Raw genomic sequence first — 20,746 nt, 5'->3', positions numbered from 1 at the left:
AGAGGAACATGAACATCTCAAAAGCAGATTTTCTGTGTTGGAAAAGATTACATGATCCACAGAGACATGTGACCCAGGGAAAAGGTTCAGAGCACATCTGTGATTGAAATAAACCTGAAGAAGTTCAGTCTGCTCTGAGCTGAGCCAGCTCTGTCTAAACTTGGGTCTCCAAAGCACAGACTGGAATTTGGGAGATAACTTCTAGATGAGTTCACGCTGTTTGTCCTGTCAGACCAGGGCTCTTACTGGCAATGCCTGGCACCAGCTCTCTGCTGAGAATGTCCAAGAAATCCTGCTGCACACCAGTCAGGGATAGCGAGCTCTGAGTGCAAGTTTCCTCCTGATTCTGACAAAAGGCATTAGTTTAAATCACAATTCAGGAACATTTATTGCCCTGCAACGTTCTTTTTTTTTAAAGTGAAAAGGTCTTTACCAAAACCCAAGGTCTTCTCCTGTACAGGAACATCAAATACCATTTTGATCTTGTTAAATTTCCACCAGGCCTCAGGAAAACACTCAACAAAGGCAACTGCAGCCATGCATTGGATAACTGGCCTTGTGGATGCTTTTTTGTGTGCTACAGCCTCAAGCAGGATGTATTCACAAAGAGTGGGAATCCACAAACGTTTTCAGTCTCACCTGCACTTTGCTGCTTCTGAAATGCATTTAGGTTCTGCTGTCCAGAGGAACTATCCACACGTTCTCTTCCCAGTTTGCTCCTACCAGGAACATAAATTCAAGCTGGGGCACATTCTGGAGGAACTAATTTTGGTGGGTTTGGCTGCGTGGAGGATCTCTCTGCAGGCACGTTCAGTTTCTGACCTCTTTGTAGTTCTTATTCACCGTGGAAAAACGTATGAGGTGGATTTGGGGGGGCTTTGGCTTCCTGTCATCCCATATGTACTCTGGAGAAAGCAGCTTGGAGGGTTTGTGGGACAGGAAGTGCCTGTTGAGGTGACTCTCCTCCTGCCAGGCTGCCATGATCCCGTTGGCTTTGTCTGCCAGGATGGTCATGTGGCACATCTTGGTGAACTCATAGACTTTCTCCACCAAGCCCCGAACACGGCCCCTCCATAGTAGAAATCCCCTTCTCCCTCAGGGATGAAGGCTGCTGAGGAGCTCCTCCTCTCATAAGGGAACAGCTCTCGTGGCACGTCGAAGTATCCGGGGTGGATGGCTGCCACCATGTCCCCCAGGGTCTCGGGGCCCCAGGGGTTGTGGAACACCATGTCAATGTCCAGGCAGAACAGGTACTGCACCTGGCCCTGGCTCTGCTTGGCCACGTGCTGGTTGATGGCCTCCATCCTGCGCATGGAGATCTCCTGCCAGCTGGGGTACCCCGGCACGGGGACGGTGACCAGGCTGCGCCCCGGCTGCAGCTGGGGCTGGGGGATGCTCTGGGGGCTGTCGGTGAAGATGTAATAGTTCACCCTGTAGCCCCGGAGGAAGTGCTGCTCTGCCGAGTCCAGGAAGCGCCGCACGAACCTGGTGTACCTGAGCAGACACAGCCCGTGGGGCACAGCAGGGACAGGGAGGGCCTTGCTGTGGCCTTCTGCAAGAGCACAGGGTGATAGAGTAAAGGGCTGCTGCTTCAGGTTTGGATTTTCTATTTTTCAGATTCTGTGCTGGCTTGGTGTGTGAGTCTGGGCTTCCTATTAGGGGGTGGTGAGCACTGTGCACAGAGCAGGGAGACAAAACAAGGAACTCTATTCTTTTCAGAAAAAAAACCAAAAAAATTGAATTCTATTCAATTCAAAAAATTGAATTCTATTGAATTCTATTCAATTCAAAAAATTTTGAATTCTATTCAATTCTCTAGCTGGTCTAGCTGCCCTAGCTAGCTTGCTCTAGGGGACCAAGGACAAACGATTCAAATCTCAGGCCCAAGAGCACAAACAACGTGGGCTGAAGAGAGAAAAACAAGAAGGATGGGGCTTCATAAGTTAAAGCTGTAATTGGACAATTAACTTCAATATGCAAATGGAGCAGAACTTATAAAAGTGAGAGACCTCATGGCAAGTTATCCATTTTTGGTGCCCATTTTGGGTTGTGCTGCCCAACGTGGATCTGTTGAGGCCTCTTAGTAAATCCCTACTTTATTCTTTAGCTCTGCCTAGTCTCTGTTCTAGGTCAGCCTTCACAAGGTATCAGGGGAATGGCTTTCAGCTGAGGGAGGGCCAGGTTAGATCAGATTTTGGGAAGGAATTGTTCCCTCTGAGGGTGGAGAAGCCCTGGCACAGGGTGCCCAGAGAAGCTGTGGCTGCCCCATCCCTGGAAGTGTCCAAGAACAGGTTGATGCAGCCTGGTCTAGTGGAAGGTGTCCCTGCCCATGGCAGGGGGTGGAAGGAGATGAATTTTAAGGGAGAATGAATTTTAAGGGAGAATGAATTTTAAGGAGATGAATTTTAAGGTCCCTTCTAACCCAAACCATTCTGGCATTCCAAGGGGCTGTGAGGTGGATTATGAAGAGCAGATTAGAGAATGCAAGACAAGGAGTGAGGAGAGTTCACTGATTATCGCTGCAAGAATCCACACACCACACATGCAACAAGTGGAGTGGAGGATGAGGAATAAGTGGATTATCCAAATTTTGACCAGCTCTATTTCCCAAGGCACCTGCTAATTCTTAAAAAACACTGCCCACACCTCAGGTACCTCAAGTTGTCTGTGATTCCAGACACACTGCATGGGCACAAAACCTATAAACTGGGGCAAATTTCAGGGAAAGGAAAGCCAGAATCATCTTCCCACAGAGGAAGGGCATCACCCCAAGGGCTGTGTCCACTGAGTGCTCCCCTTACTTTCCCACAGCAAAGGCTGTCACCCCTATGGTGAGGTTGAGGGGTCTGTAGGCACTGTCCAGCATCTCAGCATCAAAGGTGCCTTCCCAGACGATGGGGGCCAGCCATGGTGTGACTGTCAGCACATCCTGGCGCCTGCAGGGGGAAAAAAATCGGAGATGTTCATGAAATGTAACTGTTCCTGTTGGTTTGAGGCCAGTAAATGGGAAAGAAGCACAAAAAAAGGCAGCTGGAGGAGTGTGTGAATCAGCATTAACTCACCATGGAGGGTATTAGCCTCAGATATTTTCTCCCTGCACTCTTATTTGAGGTTACAGAGCACAGACATTTCAATTCCTGGGCTGAAATTAAGCACTTAACACATCAGCAAAAACCTGAAGATCTGCTAAAATCTCATTTAAGGACTTTTCTGCTGAGGAGAGTTTAATGACCACTGAACTCAGGATGGGAAGCTGTGCCTATTTGCTATCAGCCTGCTGCAGATTAAAACACAAGTAATAATAATAATATGAACATTACTATAAAATATAGCCAACTGCTGTGTTATTAAAACACAGCTTGCAGCATGACAGCTTATTTTTCCAGTATTTATATATAGCTCCAACACATTCAGATATAATTTAAAATGCTGTATGTGAGCCAGCATTCAAATGTGTAACAAAGTTAGGAAAAAAAATCCCTAATCTCCTGTGAGGGAAGTGGAAATACTGAATATAAATGCAGCAGAGTCTGATTCTGCCCCTATTACAGCTCTGCAATGCTGTTTCAATTTGCTGCTTTGTTTCCAGTGTTTCATTCTTACCTTTTTGATTCTAAAAGGAGATGTCATTTATGGTGGAATTCACCCCAGCCTGCTCACATTCCCTCCAGAGCAGGGGCTGGAGCCCTCTGCTAATGAAATTTGTCACACCCAGCACGTGGCCACACCTGGGGGCTGCCAGGTTCCACCTGACGCAGCTCCAAGGTAGAACAGCACCAGAAGCAAACTGGGGGAGCTGTGGGGAGCAGCCTCAGGCAGCAAATCCAGCCAGATCTAATGCTTTCAGTCTGAGAGGATACAAGAATAACACTTCACTCCTTCCCGCAGCAATGCCTGTGATTGAAAGATTAAATTATACGGGAAGAAGAATTTGGGTTGGGGAAAATGTACTGACTGATCTGTCCTGTTTCTGGGTTGATTATCCTCTTTATTGGAAAGGGAAGGAAACAGGCATGTTCACTTCTCTAAGCTCTGTAAATTTGATTTTAAAGGGCTGCCCTGGGTTTCCCAGTGAGTCATGGTCATCCTCAGTGCCAGTGAACTCCCTCCAGAAGACACAGAGCATGAAAACTTCAAGATTCTCCCCTCATTTAACCCAGCTGATTTAGCACAGAAATTTATTCCAATATGGAAGAAATATTCAGGCTGAGCACATCCTGAATATGTGAGGGAAATAAAATATATATATGTGTGTGTGTGTACCAACAGGGTGTGTTTCTTAGCTTGTAAAGGAATGTGGCTGTTGAAGGTGAACTGCTCCAGATAAAAGTCAGGCCAAAGGAGGCTGTAACAACCTGAGCTGCACACAGTTTGTCCAATCCACTTCTTAGTGCTGCTGTCCCAAATCTTCCCTTAAACTCCCTGCTTTGGCCGTGTCTCAGAGATTTGGCTGTGTTTGCTGCAGGTCACACAGAGCACCTGCTTTATTTTGCCCTGAAATGGGTTCAAAGCTCTCCCACAGCTGGCTCCAGCCTCAGCACAGCTCCAGAAGGTATTTCCCACTTACAGATATTACAGATCTCTTATATCTTACATACAGATAAGAGAAATAATTTCTTACTTACAGATATTACAGTTCTGCCCACCTCAAAAAGAGTTCCGGGCCACGACAGAGTGTGTGTGTGCTAATGTAATAATTGGGAATTAACAGGAAGTGTGTTAATGAGTGTACAGGAACCAAACCCAGCCTCAGAGCAGCACAGGCAGCTGCTGACACACCCCTGTGGTTGGGTTCTCATGGAACAAGGTCCTGCTCAGTGTGCCCCAGGACTCTGGAACTGTGAGTGCTGCAAAGTGCCCAAACCAAACTCAGCAGAAACAAAGTTCAAACAAAGCAACTCACTTTGGCGCCAGCACTCTTGGCTGCAGATAAATTAATCTGTAAAAAGGAAGAAATATCCATTGAATAATACATGAATATGCTTGGAAGAGAGGAGCAGCAGTTTAAAGGTCAGGAGATAAAAAAGCCAGTACTTACTGGGGGAAAAGCTGGATTGGCTTCTCTTCTGTATATTGGAGTTTTGTGGAGCTGCATGATGGGGTGGGAAATGAAAGGGATTGTTATGCTTTGCTTAAAATATCAACCAAGTTTGGCTTCAGGACCTGCTGTCCAAATCCAGCCCCACTGGCCCAGGGCTAGGCATCACCTGCACACACCTCCAGGGCTCCCAGAGGGACAGCTTTGGGACAGAACACACAACAGGGACAGAGAGGTGCTGGCAGCAATCCCAATCGCTGAGGAAATCAGTTTAGGGGTCAAAATCCCTGTAGGACTGTCAGCAACAATCATGTATGTGCTCCATGCCCTGCAAAACTGCTCCTGGTCACCTGGAGGGCTGAACTACCTGAAATAATCACATTTCCAACAGCATTCAGAGGAATGAGCACCTGACCAGACACAGTGGTTTGGAATGGGCTGGAATAATCAGAAATACCTCCATGAAACACCATTTTTTTTCTATTTGCATGGTTTGGTTTTGTTTTTACAAGAACAGCAGGTCATGGGAAAAGCCACAGCTTGTCACGTCGCAGCCCTGGGGCAATGTGGCAGTGAGGGGGTCACTGGGGCCATGGCCCTGGCCCCTGCACTGTGTAAATTCCCTTCTGTGCAGCTCTGGGAGAGCTCTGAGCACCCAGGCTGGGTCAGGTAGCAGCTCAGAAGGTGTTTCCCAGCAGCAGCTGCCCTTCACCTGCTCAGGTGCAGAGCTCAGGTGCTGCCACAGCACAAACACATCCCTGGGCTGGGGGCAGAGCACAGATCCAGAGGGAGGAACAGGATCCTGATGAGAACAACTGGGGGTTATTCCTGCCCGTGCCAGAGCTCCTCCTGTGCCTGTTCATCGCCCCTCTGTGGCTCAGGTGTCTCTGTCTAGTGAGAGGACACTTGGAGCACAGTTGTGCATGTGCAGGTGTGGATTGCATCCTGATAAAGAAGCTGCATTAACCTTTCAGTCCTGGGCTCTGGGACCACAACAAACAAAGCCTCCCTCACCTGAGAGACCCAGAGCTGTCCCCAGCAGGCCCCAACAGCATTTTGGGGTAGCTTTTTGTTTTGAGAGGTTCATAAATAAAGAACAAGCCCCCTGTTAACCACTGTTTGTGTTGTCAGGGAAGAGCAGGGCTGGAACAATGATCTGTGTTACTCATTAGGCACAGAACAAAATACTTACAAGATTTCAGGGCAGGGGAGGTAGTAGGGCAGGTAATGCACTTTTCCACTCCCAGCTACAGCCCTGTGAGAGCAAAGAAATGTTTTAAGATAGGAAATGTTGAAGGAAACCTTTCTAGGATTTTCCAACATCACCTAAGGACCTGGCAAAGATTTTGAGAGGTAACTCTGGCTAACTCCTTATCTACTTTATTAATTAGTGTAGGATCTGCTGTGCTCATGTTTTAACACAGCGTCCTGCTGCTGAGGCAAAATGCAGCTACCCATTAGGTGAAAGTACAGCAAATTGCAGCATCATAAAAATGCAAGAATTCCTGATAATTTAATAATTAATATTTTAATACTTAACAGAAATGCCTTATCTCAGATTCCCTTCCATGTCCGAGTTTGCTCCATAAGCCATACTCGGTTGTCAGGATGTTCAGTTACAAAATTCTGTGTTTGAAAGCTGTGATGTCTGATAGATACAGAGCTGTCCCTGGTGACACTGGAGTGACTTTGGACTGTGTGAAGAGACAGAGAATCACCTCTGCTAAGGCCTGAGCTGAAATGTAACTGGAATATTCCATACTCAAGCATTTGTTTGTGAGTCACTACAGTGCTGGCAGCCTGATTTGCACACAAATGTTCTTTTTTCCTCTTTCCCTTAGGGCCTCCTCCCTCTACCAATCCTCCTTTACCTATTACACAAATTGCTGCTCTTTCTTACGGCTCAAAGAGAGGCTTCCCATAAAATATGTGTTTTACAGCCTTTATTTTTGTGTTTTAGCACAGGATCTACACAGGATGTTTTCAGGTATGACCGAGCTGGCCAGCAAATCCTTACCAGATAACTGCAGCAGCAGCACCCAGGCAGACAAGAGACCCCACCAGCACCTTCCTGGAAATCATTTCTTCTGGAGGAGGAAGAAGGGCAACTTCTGAATTCCAGCAGCTTTCACCCTGCAAAGAACATACAGGGAAAACCTCAGTGTAAGTACCTCACCTTGAGAGAAATTGATAATTTCCTCAGAGGAGGATGAAGTTTCTGGGTAGTTTCTCTTTCTGAAGAGATGAACACAGAAGGCATCAGACTGTAAGAGCCAGAGCACTGAGGCAGCATCTGTAAAATGTCTGAGCAAGTTCTTCGTTCCAGGGAGCTTTAGCCCCAGCTCTAGTGCGTGGGGAGCCTTTCTGATTTCATCCCACTTTCTGTAGATTCCATTTTATCACCTCAAGCACGCACCCTTTGCAATTGAATCAAATCACCCCCTCCTCTCCTATCAGAGAGCTAACACAGTTATCACTGAGCTGATTAACTCACCTTTCACAGTCCAGGAACTACCTGCAAAGGGGGCACGCCCTGCAAAGGTGCCTGAAGGAAAGGTATGAGACCAGCAAAGGAACATTTCACAATCCTAATGCACCTTGGGTAAAGGTTAAACCAAGGAAATTGTTTCCTCTACAACAGCCATGAAAATCAACCTTTTCCAAGCCCAGCAGTCTTACCTTAAAAGCTCAAATCAATCTCTTTTTCTGCTCTCAGGGAAGCACAGTGAGAACTTTGGTCGGTCCCTGTGATGAACACAAAATGCATTTTTGTGGGGTCTCCAAAGGGGTTACAAGAACATTAACTGTTATTCCTTTCATTATTGCCTTCAGCAAGGACAGCAGCAGGGAGCTGGGCAACAGGCTCGTGGGTTTTCATCTCACTGCTGCTGTCTCAGGGCCCAACCTGTGCTCTCCTCTTTCCTCAGGACCCAGCCCATGTTCTCCTGCTGTTTCAGGATTCAACCCACATTCTCCTCCTTCCTCAGGACCCAACCTCTGCCCTCCTCCTTCCTCAAGATCCAACCTGTGCTCTTTCCTGCTTCCTCAGGACCCAATCCATCTTCTCCTGCTGTTTTCAGGACCCAACCCACGTTCTTCTCCTTCCTCAGGACCCAACCCACGTTCTCCTCTTTCCTCAAGCCCCAGCCCTCCACACCAACTGCTCTTCCAAGCTGGAGGGACCAGATGTATTTCCAGTTAGAGCTTTCTGCTTTCTAGAATGTGATTGGAGCCTGAAGAGAAGGAAAAAAAAAAAAAAGGAGAAAAAGGCTGTTTATCAACCATTTATAAAGATGGTAGCATTTATACTAAGGGGAGGGACAGGTACATGATGCTTCTTGGAGGGTGCTGGAGTAATCCCAGAGATCATTCCTGGTCCTTGGCAAGGCATGGGACAGTGCCCATGGATCTGAACAGGCAGGAGGGATTTTCCTGCTTTAATTTCTTTGGCTGGAAAACGACAAGTGGCAAAAAGTTCTTTAATTTGCTTTACTGTGTCACACAGAAATCCTTTGAGAGAATCTAATTTGCTTTCACCAGGAAGCATCACAAAATCCTACTTAAAAATAATGACTAACTATTGTGTGTATGTGTGTGCATCTGTATAAATATATATCTTAAGGCCTTCCACCACTTCAAGCCTTCATGGGTTCATGCTGAGCAGCTCTGGATTCTTGCCTAAAAACGCTGCAGATCCACAAACACAGAAAGAAGTACAAGCAGCCTTCCCCCTCAGGCAGTTGTTCTGTGTTTTGACCAGCTTTATCTCATTCCTGCGCTAGTTGTGTCATAAGAGCTGCTGTGCTGACACCAGGATTTGTCAGTGCCACACTTCTTACCGTGTGCTTGATGCTTCCAGCACATGCAAAGCAGATAAATGTGCAGAGGAGGGTTTAAACAGATGTTTTTCAGGCATTCTTTGAGAGATGGCTGCACACAGAGCGGGTAGGAAAGCCCTTCTCATCAGCAGCTTCCAAATTTCCAGCCAGGATCTCACTTGCTGCAGTCCAGGTCTGGGCATCTCCCTTTCCATACCTAAGGGCTCTGATGTTTCCTTCCCTCTTCTCTCCTGTGACCTCCTTCAATCTTTCTTTGTAATTGTCTAACTACAAGATCTGGGATTCTTTCTGTCAGTTCTGACTGGGCTCTCTCTAATCAGCCCATTCTTGTGAAATTGGTGTCAAAGCACCCCAAATTCCCCTGCTGAGCCCTCAGCAGTGAAGTACAGCTGGATTGCCCCCCAAAACTGAGAAGCTGTCACAGCTCACACATTCCCACAGGACATCTGCCTGCTTTGCAGGACCTCAGCACTGGGGTGACATTCAGCCTGTGCCCAAATGCAATCCATGAGTTTTCTGTGGAACCTCTCCCAGCCAGGTCTGAGGCACATAAAACCTTGTGCTTGACTTCATGGAAACAAACTCAATTTCCAGGCTATCTGTTTTTCTAAAACATCAAGCCCTGAGTGAATCCTGTTTTCCCTGGGGTTTGCAGCCCCTCCCAGCTTGATGCCACTTTGCAATTGCATAAATATCCTCTCAACATTTCCACCCAAAGCATAAAGGAATACACAAACAACCCCGTCGCAGAATCTCCTGGGGATTCCCAGTTTCTGCACCTGACCCATGCTCTTATCTCCATAGCACACAGAGGCTGAGAGCACAGAATTTGGGTGATGGGGAAGGACAGAGGATCAAGAACAGAGAGAAGAAATGGGGACTGATAGTTGTCCTCAAAATGGGCAGTAAAATTAACACAGAATAAAAAAAGATGTGGGTGTTTGGTTATTTTAGTGCAGCTTCAGCTGTTGTAATGGGCATAGAGCACTTACTGTGTCTTTTTAGAGTAAACATCTAATCCCTCAGGAGGAGAAGTACACATATTTTGAAATATTACATCATTAGGAGCACAGCTGATGCATTCCCCTCTTATTTTCAGTTTCTGTGGTACAAACCTGCCAGAGCACTAGAGCCAGCTGAGACTGAAACATCCTTTGCATTTAAAGCCATCTCACTGAGGTTTACCTCAACTGATTTACAGTTTACTATGAATATAAACAGAAATGAAATAGATGTGACTGCAGCTGATGAAAGAATCTCCAACCAAACAGAAATCACAGCTAAAGCAATTTTAATAGTTACTCAGGTTCCTCAAATTTGTTCAGAGAGTTTTTTAAAAGGGATATGGCTGAAAGTAGCTCTGTTACTCCCAAATGAACTTGCTTGACCTCCCAGAACAAAGCATTACTTTATCTTCAAGCCCTGCTTGGAAGGCATTCTGCACAGCTGATAAATACCTCACTTGTAGAGCATTCCATGGAAAATATTCTTTGCAGAGCAACTATTTCAGATTTCCAATAGTGGATTTCAGATTTCTACAACTGAAGTGGCAAACTGTGAGTGCAGGGCTGTTCAGAAAGTGAAGATATCCATGGGGAGAGCTCCATCTGTGCCTGGGGAGAGGTTTCCTTGTTGGACAGGCTGCAGAAACACAAATGTGTTCAGTCACACCTGAGGCTTGAACACGAATTTAGCACAGATCCACTGCAGAGTCTCAGATTGCAGCGGCACCAGGGAGTTACCTGGGCTCTGGCAGGGATCCAGCTGGGCAGCACTGCACAGCACAGCCTGCATTTCCCTCACAGCACATCCATCAGCTTTAGTCATAAGACAAAAAAGAGCTTCTTCCAAAGAGCCAGATCAAGAGAATTCAATTGGACTCAATTAATAACCTCCCTGGGCTCAGTACTAATTATCAGTTCACACCAACCTAGATCAGGAGGGCATCAGCAAGGTTTGACTGATCTCAGGGGCAGAGTTGCTTTATTCTCTGGATGGATTGTTCCCACCAATCTTCCCGAGGCTGAATTGCCAGCAGCCAAGCTGTACTTTCCCTCCTTAGCTGGAAAAACAGCTGCTCAAGTTCACATTTGTATTTCTTTATAACAGCAATAAAGGACAAAATTGGTAATGACCAAATACAATTTTGCACTGGTGAACTGTGCAGAGAAGAAACCCTTGCAGGCACCTGTGGTTGCCAGAATTTTTGTTTTAACCTAATTTTTTATTATTGCCAAAGACAGACTTGGAGCCAATCCTTCTACCATCAGGATCAGTCAGTGTGTCCTATGGATGATCCAAAAAGATCAATTAGCTCCACAATAATAAATCCAGGCACGTGTACATGTGTGTTTATGTCTATACTTACCTAATGCTGATAAAATGTAACTTATAAATGAACAGCACTGCCTAAAATTGAAAATTATTTCCAGTTTTCTTGTGATGGAGAGGATAAATGAATCCAAGATGCACTCTTCTTTTCAAAGGTATTGTCCAAGTTCACATAAGCAAAGGTTTTACAACACCTGCAGTATCTTTGTGTTGAGATGAATCCCATATTTGGTCTTTTTGCCTTTTTGTTTCCTCTTTCCCATTCCCAGGGGATGCAAAGACACTGTGCTGCCCATCAGAGGAAGTGACAGCAACTGACATTTCCCCTTTAGAAAAATAATAATTGCTATTAGAAATCAGCCAGAAGGTGTTTCTTTAGGATAAAAAACTTTATTAACAAACATACATACTGTTTTTTAGCACAATGAGGCTGGGAAAGTGTGGCTTGGGACAGTGACAGCCCCATGTGACAGACCCTGGAACCCCTGTGCCAGGAGAGCTGCCTTGCTCTCAGTTTAACCCAGCTTTTTTCAAGTCCTCTGGCAGAACTCGGCCCTTCTTCCGGGCCCTGGCTTTTTTCTTCTCTATCCTCTCCTTCTTCTTCTTCTGGATGTTCTTCTTGCGCTTGTCCTGCCGCTGCTGCATCTTCTCCACCACCCTCACAGTCCGTTCCTCCCACTGCTTCTTGCGCTGCGCTCTCCGCTTCTCCTTGCGCTTCAGGGCCTCCTTCAGACGCTCCTCATCGTCACGGATCTTCACCCCCTCTGCCTTATACAGGGCATTTGTCCATTTTATCTTGGTCTCCAGCTCCTGAGCTTTCTTCTCGTCCTTCTCCTTGAGCTCCTCCAGTTTATTCTTCCTGGTCTCCAGCCTGCTCAGCAGCTGCTTGTAGTTCTTGCCTGTCAGAGGAGTGATATTGCCTTTCACCGCTTTCCTCTTCTCTTTCTTCTTCTGGACCATGTTTAACTCATTCTCTTCATGAACTTTAACCCTGTTGAAGACAATGTCAGCTTTGCTCTCCTCCTTTTTGTTTTCTGGCTCTGCTGGTACCTCCACAGTCTCTTTCTTCTCCATTTTTGCCTTCATCTTCAACTCCTTTCGCCGGCGTTTCTTTCTCTCTCTCTCATACTTCCTTCGCTGCCTCTTCTCCAGCACTGCAGGGGTTAACTCCTTGGCATTATCCTAAGGAGGAGGATGGACATGAATGAGAAGCCTTAAAGGGTTAAAGCAGAAGTAAAAGTGGGCTGTCCCCAAGTTCCTGATTTCAAACAACTCCTAAGAAGCTGTGATGTGAAGCTGTGACTCAGCTGTTAGAGACACTAAACACAGTAACAACATTTCAAACCCTTTGCTTTCCCTCAACAGCCTGTAGCTGCTCCCTTGCAGGCTCTCACTACTTTGCTTTTTCCTAAAAATCACCAAAGGAACATTCTCTTTGAAGCTGGCCACATCTTTTCTCACAGGTTTTTCCACAGAACACACACAGGTCACCTGGCAATCCCTACAGGCAATTCCTTATGAGCTGGAATCAGCTTCAAACCTGTGAGATCCTGTCCCCACATGCCCTGGGAGGCTGGGGAGGATTTCAGGTGCACAAACACACATATGGATACATATCCAGAGTCCCCATACCTGTCCAGAAGCCTTTTTAATCTTCTCGTGGAGTCTCTGACGCAACAGACTGAGTGCAGAAACAGAAGGGGAACTCAGTTCACTTTTACTTCCTGAAAATGAGAGGGAGAAAATAAAAATACTTAAAAAGCAGCACTAGCTAAACAGTAGCACTTTCTCTGGCTATGGGAAAAACTCTGGGAACTCTTTAGATGCTGTGAATGGAACGGAAAATCCAAACAAATCCAGAGTTTCTATTTCATTGGTTTCTTTAGAATTTCCCCTTTCATCATTCAACTCTGCCAGCAGTGGCCTGGCATGCCCTGGGGCTGCCTGGCAAGCCAAAGACAAGTACCAAGCTTGTGGAACAGAGAGGCTCAGGACATCTTTTCTCTGTGATCTGGCTTTTCATTGTCATAAAGGAAAGCTGAGCTGGCAGGAGAGGGATTGCATCCACGTGTAATTCCCAAAGTTACTCACTCACATGCACAAAACCTCTGCAGTTCAGTTAAACACCGTTTCCAGAGAGCCACCCAGTGGTGATGGCACAAATTCCTGTCCATAGGAAAAAGCTTCTGGGGCACATGAAATAAGCAAAGATGTTCCCAATTTAGGCTTTCCAAACTAGACTGGTGTGAAGGAAGAAAAGCAGCCAGTTCAGCCCAGGCCATGGCAAAGCCGAAATTCTTACCTGTATCCAAACTCTCCTTTCTGTTCTGTGTGCCACCTTGTGGAGATGATTTGCTGGCTTGAGGCGCTGCTTTCTGTCCTGGAGTGGGTTTACCGGTATTAGAAACATCCTGTTTGGCTGAAGGAGCATTCTTCTTCTCACTTTGCTTCCTGGGCTTCTTTTTCTTCTGTTTTTTGACCTGTCTGCCATCCTCGGGCTGGCCTGGCTTAGACACTAGAAGGCAAAAACAAATTACATAAAAGAGGACAATGTTACATTTCCACTCATAACATTCAGTTATTACTGAACACTAATGTTCCAGCATCGCAATGGCATAGCTAAATATTCAAGAATTATACGTTTTAGGATTTATTTAATTAGATCAAACATCATGTAAAACCCCAGCTCTCCACATCCATCGCCGCAGTGAATGGAGACCACTGATTTCCAGGGCTCCCAGTGCACAACGTGTTTGGGAGCTCCGTGCTTCAGCAGATTGCTTTTTTTGTTAGAAACCGGCACAATCCCTGGACAAGCCCCCCGTGGGGGTACGGCTATCTTGCCCAGCCTCCCACAAACCGGCCGGAGAGGACAGAACCGAAGCGTTACAGTTCCAGTACCAAATTTCCTCTTCCGCGACTCCGGGGCGTGCTGCACGCCGGCCCTCTTGGCCAAGCCCTGCAGGTAGGAGTCCTGGGCGGCCAGGCTGGCCATTGCCACCCCGGGTCCCAGAGCTGCCCGGGGACAGCGTGGGGACAGCGGGGCCCTCCTCGTGGAGCCCCCGGCAGGCAGGAAGTGATGGATGGAGCGCGCCGGCCGGGAAGTGACGGCAGCGCCGGGCGCACGGAGCGGCCGCGCCGGAGCCGCCCCCGCCGGGGCTGCCCGGGCTCGGCACGGAACGACGGCGTCCGTCGGTCACACCAGGGCTGCTCCGGGCTCTCTTGAGGGGCTGCGACCTGTTGTATTGCACTAAAACGGATCTTACAGCGATCCCCGTGCCTTCCAGACACCTCCCCGGAGCCCCGCAGGCAGCCCCCGGGTCGCCTCCGCCGCAGGTCCCGAACCTTTCTTTGCCAAACCTCCCTGTACTGGAGGACAAAACCCTGCACAAGGGTGAGGTCCCCAGAGCACGGACGAGTTTCGTGATGCTTTCTGCAGCCCCTGCAGGGAGCTCGTCCCCTCCTCGCATGTGCACGCTCATATTGTGACACTTTTCACAAAGCCTCGTGGCTGAAAACACACGCTTTAAAAATTATACAAAACAGTCAGTTTTATTAAATCACCTAGTTACAAAAATAAATGGAATGGAAGAAAAAGAAACCAAAAAATAATAGCAAAAATTCACATCCTAAGAAATGAGACGTTACAGCAGAAAGCTGGGGAAGCTCAGCTCAGTTGGAATGCCCTGGTGGCTCTGTGGTGCCCGTGACACCGAGCTGTGGTGACACTGTCCAGGTCAGTAGCATCTCCCTTTCAGCTGCGCAGCTCGAGCCAAGGCAGAGCCACCACGAAAGGAAAGGACAGCAGATGTGCTGAGCTGCTGAACAGCTGCAGACCAAGCACCAAATGTGTTTCTTTGGAAGGAAACTGAGAGTAACGAGTATTCCTCACTGCTCTCAAGATTTTTTCATTAGACAAAACTAAAAGCCAGCATAAACAGTGGCTCCATGTTAGCTCAGACTACATTAACAGGAATTTCTGTGTAAACACTGAGGAAGGAATCGACTGACTAAAGCATGACACTGCTTCTCTTTGTGGCTTTGAGCAAGTGGTGTCATTGATCCCTCAGTCTGATCCCTGTCTGCCTGTTCTTCTTCCAGGGGGAACACTGGTCCTCCATAAGGGTCTCCTGGGATCTTCCTCAAGAGTTCAAGTTTGTAAAGCATTTTGACAGTGAAGACTGTTGTATAAAATTTACAGTAGACCAGAGGTTGTCAGGTGCCATCCTGAGAGAGCTTTAAAGCAGCCAGAATGTCAATAACCTTGGGAAGCAGAGTAAAAACCCCAACACACTCACTGCCCCCACATTTGGCTCAAGTTTATCCCAAAGAAATTCAACTCCCAACACTCACATGGAAACAAACTTCTAAGACTTCTAATGAACTCTACACGTAACTATCACGTTAAAGCAAACCCGACTCTAATTTGTTATAATGAGATTCACTTTGTGTCTACACATCTCTATCTCTTATGGACAGCAACACTCCTGGCAAGGTCCTGGCGTGGAGGAAGCACTGCAGCCATGCAGGGAGCAGAGCCCTGCCAGCACAGCTCCAGTGCCTCCTCCCGGCAGCAGGAGCCGCTTGCTCGGCACAGCAGGAGGAAGACTTCCAGCAGCGCGGGGCCATCCCCGGGTGAGCCGCGGATCCTGTTCAGGAACACTCGGCGGGGCCATCCCCGGGTGAACCGCGCCCGGCAGCAGCCGATCCTCTTCAGGAATGCTCGGCGGGGCCCGCCCCGTGCCCGTTGACGTGCGGGTGCGAAGGGGTGGAACTCTGCGAGGTGGCAACGCTCTGCTCGGCTGTGGCGGCTGCCAGAGGCATCGAGAGGCTCTCGGGGGACAGCGTGGCAAAGTCTTGTCTCCAGTAGGCTTCGCACAGTGGGAGATCATTGCTGTCACACAGACTGTAGCTTTCCAGAACAAACAACCCCAGTGAGGAGAGAGCAGGTGTGGTGATAGAGGACGGGAGGGATGGAAAGGGTGGAGGGAGCAAGACAGAAGCAAAGCATTAAGAAAATGGCAAAAAAATGCTGGATGTAAGGTCTGCGTTCATGAAATCATCTGAAGTCGTGTGACTTTGGCCTTCCCTAAGACAACCTCCACAAGGGCTGGTCCTAAAATCTCTTGGGCCTGGTGAGGATTGGGACAATTTTAGAAAAGAACTGTGGCTACAAAATAAAACAGAAGCTCAATTCTAATCCAGACACTCCAAGTCTCTGAAAAGATCTGAGCTGAAGTCCTGGCACCCCAAATGTACGATTTCTCCTTCTGATGAGTGAGACATGGACCTTACCCACAATTATTTTACTTGGAATTAGACTGCAGCCTATGTGAGGAAAAAATAGAAATCCTGCTTTACATTTTACTTCAGCAAAAGAACCTGCCACAATTGTTTTGGGGCCTGTCCCTGTTACAATAAAGAAGAACCCTATTTGCACCCCTGCCCTTTCAAAAAAGTGCTCCACAGGTTTGGATCTTCCATTGAAACTTCCCAGTTTGATTATGAAATACTGACAGCTCCTGCCTTGTCCCAAAGAGCCTGAGCTAACAGTGCTTCTAAAAGCAACTGGCTGGACTCCAACACTGGATGAACCAGCAGTGTGGGAAAATAAGGTTTTTAAACAACTGCCTAATTCTTGCCCATACTCTGAGGAAAACATAATGTGGAAGGGCCAAAACTAAAAAGAAACATGGAAAGAACTGGAACAAAACCAACACAAATCCCAAAGAGAAGAAGGAGCTGCACACACAAGAGACACCCAAGACAAAGTGAGTGCTGGAGCAGAAAGCAGCTTGCATTCAGAGAAAAACAAACCCAGGGGGTCAAGTGATTTTGTTGTTGCAGCTTTATTTACATTTGTAATGTATGGACTGATGCTTAGGGAAATATTTTAGGTATAGAAATATGAGACAGTTCATATTGCACAAACATGAAACGTGAGATTTAACCCCACACTCAGGACAGCTCCTGTGATCTCAGAGGAGGGAGCAATGGAACACAAATGCAGGTCTGGGGGTTAGGATGAGAGAGGGCAAGCTGGACTTGCAGTTACCACTTTGGGGAACAAGCACACAAAGCACCAGGTGCAAGCTGAGCTCTTTTCTGGCAGCATCACCCAGATGGCTTTGCAGAAGTGAGAAGGCAGTGGGTACAGGTTTTATATCTGGGGCTTCTGTAAAATCCCTTGGAAGATCAGTCCCCAACACAGTGGAGCTGGATTCCAGGACTGAACCAGAACTACAACTCCTGTTCTGTCACGGACCTCAAGCCAGGATTTCCCAGGAGAACCTGACCACAGCATCCACACCTCATGGCAGGGAGCTGCTAACCACGTTCCAGCTGTGTCAGAAGCATGACTGCTTCTCCTGCTGCCCCAGTGAGAACAGGGGAAGAGCCTAAGCTCCACTCTCAGCTAACACTCCTCAAAAGTCAGGCCCAGTGAGCAGCTCTGCACAGCCCAGGAGCACTGGCCAGCCTGCTCTGTCCTGGGAGGGCTCCTCAGGGCATGGAAGGGACTTCACTACTTCCCTGAGGCACCCAGCCAGTCTGAGGGCAGAGGGACACTCTAGAAAAACATTTGATCACAGGGCAGGAAAACAAAGATTCCTTCAGGACAATCTTTAGTTTCAAGGACCTGCTTTTGGGTCTCATCAAAAGCCTCATGTGCACAAAAAAAGCCTGGCAAACACCTGACCCTACAACTGACCAGGCATACCCAGGACAGCAAGGAACTCCCCCTTGGGGGCAAACAGGCTGTTGTGTTGACAGCCACTGAAACATGGCTGTGACATAACAGAAACCCTTCCCCCCACATTAGACAATAAGATTTCATTAAAAATATTGTAGTATTCTAATTATAAAAGGACTTTGAATAAACCACTGTTTCTGTATTTACACAGACACAATTTCTTTGGTGCAGAAAAAGACAGGAAAGAGCACAGGAAGGGAGGAAGCAAACGGCCAAGTGCTACATGATAACAAAGTGTCAGATAACAGCTCCGCAGAGCTGCCAGGTTTCCTCACCTCATAACCCATAAGAAAGAGCAGGAAGGCAAATCCATCTGATGTGCACCAACATTTGTGTTTCCATGTTAGTTCTGCCAGCAAGGGTTGCTTTATGTGGCATCTGGGGCCAGGCAGGTGAACAGACCATGCCAGCACGGCCAGAACCCCTCAGTGCAAAAGTGAGAGTGACCAGCACACAGTGGTGGCAGTTTGGGGACAGGGTGAGGGAGGCACACCTGGCACATGTGGGGCACTCTCATCCCAACCACATCCCTCTGGATAAGCTCACTGCTATGCCATGGACCTATCAGCACCTGCACAGGTGCTTGGGTTTGTGATCATCACAACCTCCTCAAAAAACTGAATAAAGTTTGAAAAATAACTCTAAGTTTTTGCCTCTAAGCTGTGTCCTATTATTATCTTTTTACTCTTAAAATACATATATTACTCATAAAAAATGGCCTTACTTTCAAATATATTGAGCAATTTAGTTGACTTAGCTGGGGCTATAGGCATTCAGCATTCTTAGAAAAATGGAAAAGGCAAACATAGAAAACCTGGTCAGTAAAATTTTACATCAGATTTTTTTAAAATTAAGTGTTTGTTTAAAAGTCCTAGAATTATTGCACTGACTTCACTTAGCTTGGAAAGTGCAGCCAAAATAACCAGGTTTACATTTGTTTTCTTCTGCTTTCATTTACTGCATCATTAATTAGAAGTGCTGGAGTGCATGACAAAAAAATAAAAAAGAAAGTGTCTGAATTCTCTAAAGTCTGTTTGCTAAATAAAAAGCTTTTAAAAATATTAAAAATCCCACAAACAAATCAGTAATAAGTCATTCCTTAGAAAATCCTATCACAATACTTCATAATTCAATGAAACTGAGCAAGTCTTTTTGCTCTTTGCAAATGTTGACCCCAGCAGGACTGGAGACAGCTGGGGGCAGTGGACTGTGAAGGAAAAGGCACAATGTGTGACCAGGTCACTTGTGAAAGGACTCACCACCAAGCTGACACCAGAACCCAGTTCAGCAGGCTGGTCTTTGCAGGGAGAGAGCCAGAGGCTCCTTCAGAGGGATTTCCCCCAGGGAAATTCATCTTCTTTTCTAATGATTACAACAGAAGCCTAAGGAAATTACCTATCAAACCTGTGATGTTGTGAACACCTCCTTCACCAAGATATTTAAACCCTGTAGGATATCTACAAGGAAAAGGCTTTAGTTGAAGAAAAAGAGTTTGACCTAATTAAAAGTAGGACTAAAAATTTTTGGGGAACATTCTCAACACCTATACTCTAAGGGCTATTTGATGGTCTGGACTAACTACCCCAAAAAGGCCTGGAGTTGTAAGGCAGAGTCCACTGCCCTATTTGTACCTGGAAGAGTAATATTCTTCTTCTAGCTCGTACAGGTCAATGGAGATCTCATCCCTCAGGGCAATCAGCTTCTTGTCACACTCCTCCTGCAGGCTCCTCAGCTGCTGGTTGCGCTGGTTGATGGCCTCGTTCACAGAGGGGAAATCGTTGAGGATCAAGAACTGCTTCAGGTCAGACACGAGTTTCATCAGGGACTCGCCAGCTCGGACCTTGCAGCAGCGAGAAAAATCACACATCAGAACAGATCAGAACACACATCAGAACTTTGCTCCAGTTCCAAGATCTCCCAAGCTGCTCCTTCACCCAAACTTTGGATAAAAACTCCCACAATGTGAGGATTCTGACAGAATTCTGACCCAGCTTTCCCAAACATGAAGTTACTCTACTGGCAGCAGCCCTTGGGAATGTTATAAAGATCCAAAAATGAACCCAACAGCCCCTGCAGGATGTGCTGCCCACAGGGCTGACCAGTACAGTGCTACTCACAATATTTGCAGCTCTGACGTGCATCTCGTAGTTATCTTGTTCACCCTGGGTTGCTCGAGAAACTTGAGTTTCATCCTCAATCTAAAGAGAAAAGTACACAAATCCACCTCTACATACTTAAAATTCAAACAGAGAATTACTATGCTATAATATATGGGTATATACATGTGGATATGTGTGTGAATTTCCTATAGCTGCGGAAACGTGTGTGAATTTCCTACAGATGTGAAATGAGATCACTCATTAGGCATGTCATGTGAAATTTACATCTGTATGTGAATTACAGTTCAAGTCACACAGTGTCCAAGGCTAGGCTGAACGGGTGGAAGGCGTCCCTGCCCATGGCAGAGGAACAATCTTTAAGGTCCCTTTAAAGCCTTTAACATCCGAGTATTCTACGAAAGGGTCTCCCCTCACAGCCCATTGTTCCTCGCGTACCCCCGCCCTTCTCCGCTTAGCACCCGGAGTGCTCAGGCCCACCTTGGCCGTCTTGATGATTTCGGTGAAGTTATCCATGATGGATTTGACATCGTCCTTGAGGCGTTTGTTGTAGGACTGCAGCAGGGTCTCCTTGCTCTGCGGCAGCACCCGGGGCTGCGCCATGGCCGCACCCTCCCCTCACGGCCCCGGCCCCGCCCTCCCGCGCTCTCGCGAGACCTCGCGCGCCGTA

The 20,746-nt window shown here is 47.0% G+C and overlaps 3 protein-coding genes across 5 annotated transcripts; all 3 read right to left on the bottom strand.

Annotated features, from left to right (window-relative positions):
* Positions 1-810: 810 nt before the first annotated feature.
* Positions 811-7,120, bottom strand: GBGT1 (globoside alpha-1,3-N-acetylgalactosaminyltransferase 1 (FORS blood group)). The gene is given in 7 exon segments (XM_030961557.1): positions 811-1,058; positions 1,061-1,494; positions 2,802-2,936; positions 4,904-4,939; positions 5,039-5,089; positions 6,231-6,293; positions 7,056-7,120. Coding segments are annotated over 7 exon segments (1,032 nt in total).
* A 4,458-nt stretch (positions 7,121-11,578) lies between these two features.
* Positions 11,579-14,297, bottom strand: SURF6 (surfeit 6). Its single transcript, XM_030961596.1, has 4 exons — positions 14,110-14,297; positions 13,511-13,723; positions 12,841-12,932; positions 11,579-12,390 (listed from the first exon to the last, which is right to left on the bottom strand). The coding sequence occupies exons 1-4, from the start codon at positions 14,201-14,203 to the stop codon at positions 11,719-11,721; spliced, it is 1,071 nt and encodes a 356-aa protein (XP_030817456.1). The 5' UTR covers positions 14,204-14,297; the 3' UTR covers positions 11,579-11,718.
* A 436-nt stretch (positions 14,298-14,733) lies between these two features.
* Positions 14,734-20,727, bottom strand: MED22 (mediator complex subunit 22). 3 transcript variants are annotated; one of them, XM_030961607.1, is made up of 4 exons: positions 20,557-20,727; positions 20,077-20,157; positions 19,591-19,799; positions 14,734-16,114 (listed from the first exon to the last, which is right to left on the bottom strand). In XM_030961607.1, the coding sequence occupies exons 1-4, from the start codon at positions 20,677-20,679 to the stop codon at positions 15,922-15,924; spliced, it is 606 nt and encodes a 201-aa protein (XP_030817467.1). In that variant the 5' UTR covers positions 20,680-20,727; the 3' UTR covers positions 14,734-15,921. The 3 variants fall into 3 exon arrangements, with proteins under 3 accessions (XP_030817467.1, XP_030817466.1, XP_030817468.1); XM_030961606.1 differs by having other exon boundaries at positions 14,734-16,120; positions 20,557-20,726; XM_030961608.1 differs by lacking the exon at positions 14,734-16,114 and having other exon boundaries at positions 17,042-19,799; positions 20,557-20,726.
* Positions 20,728-20,746: the final 19 nt, after the last annotated feature.

The sequence above is a fragment of the Camarhynchus parvulus genome, chromosome 17, assembly GCF_901933205.1.
Source record: "Camarhynchus parvulus chromosome 17, STF_HiC, whole genome shotgun sequence".
NCBI classification, from domain to species: Eukaryota; Metazoa; Chordata; class Aves; order Passeriformes; family Thraupidae; genus Camarhynchus; species Camarhynchus parvulus.
This window is presented reverse-complemented; position numbering and strand designations above follow the sequence as displayed.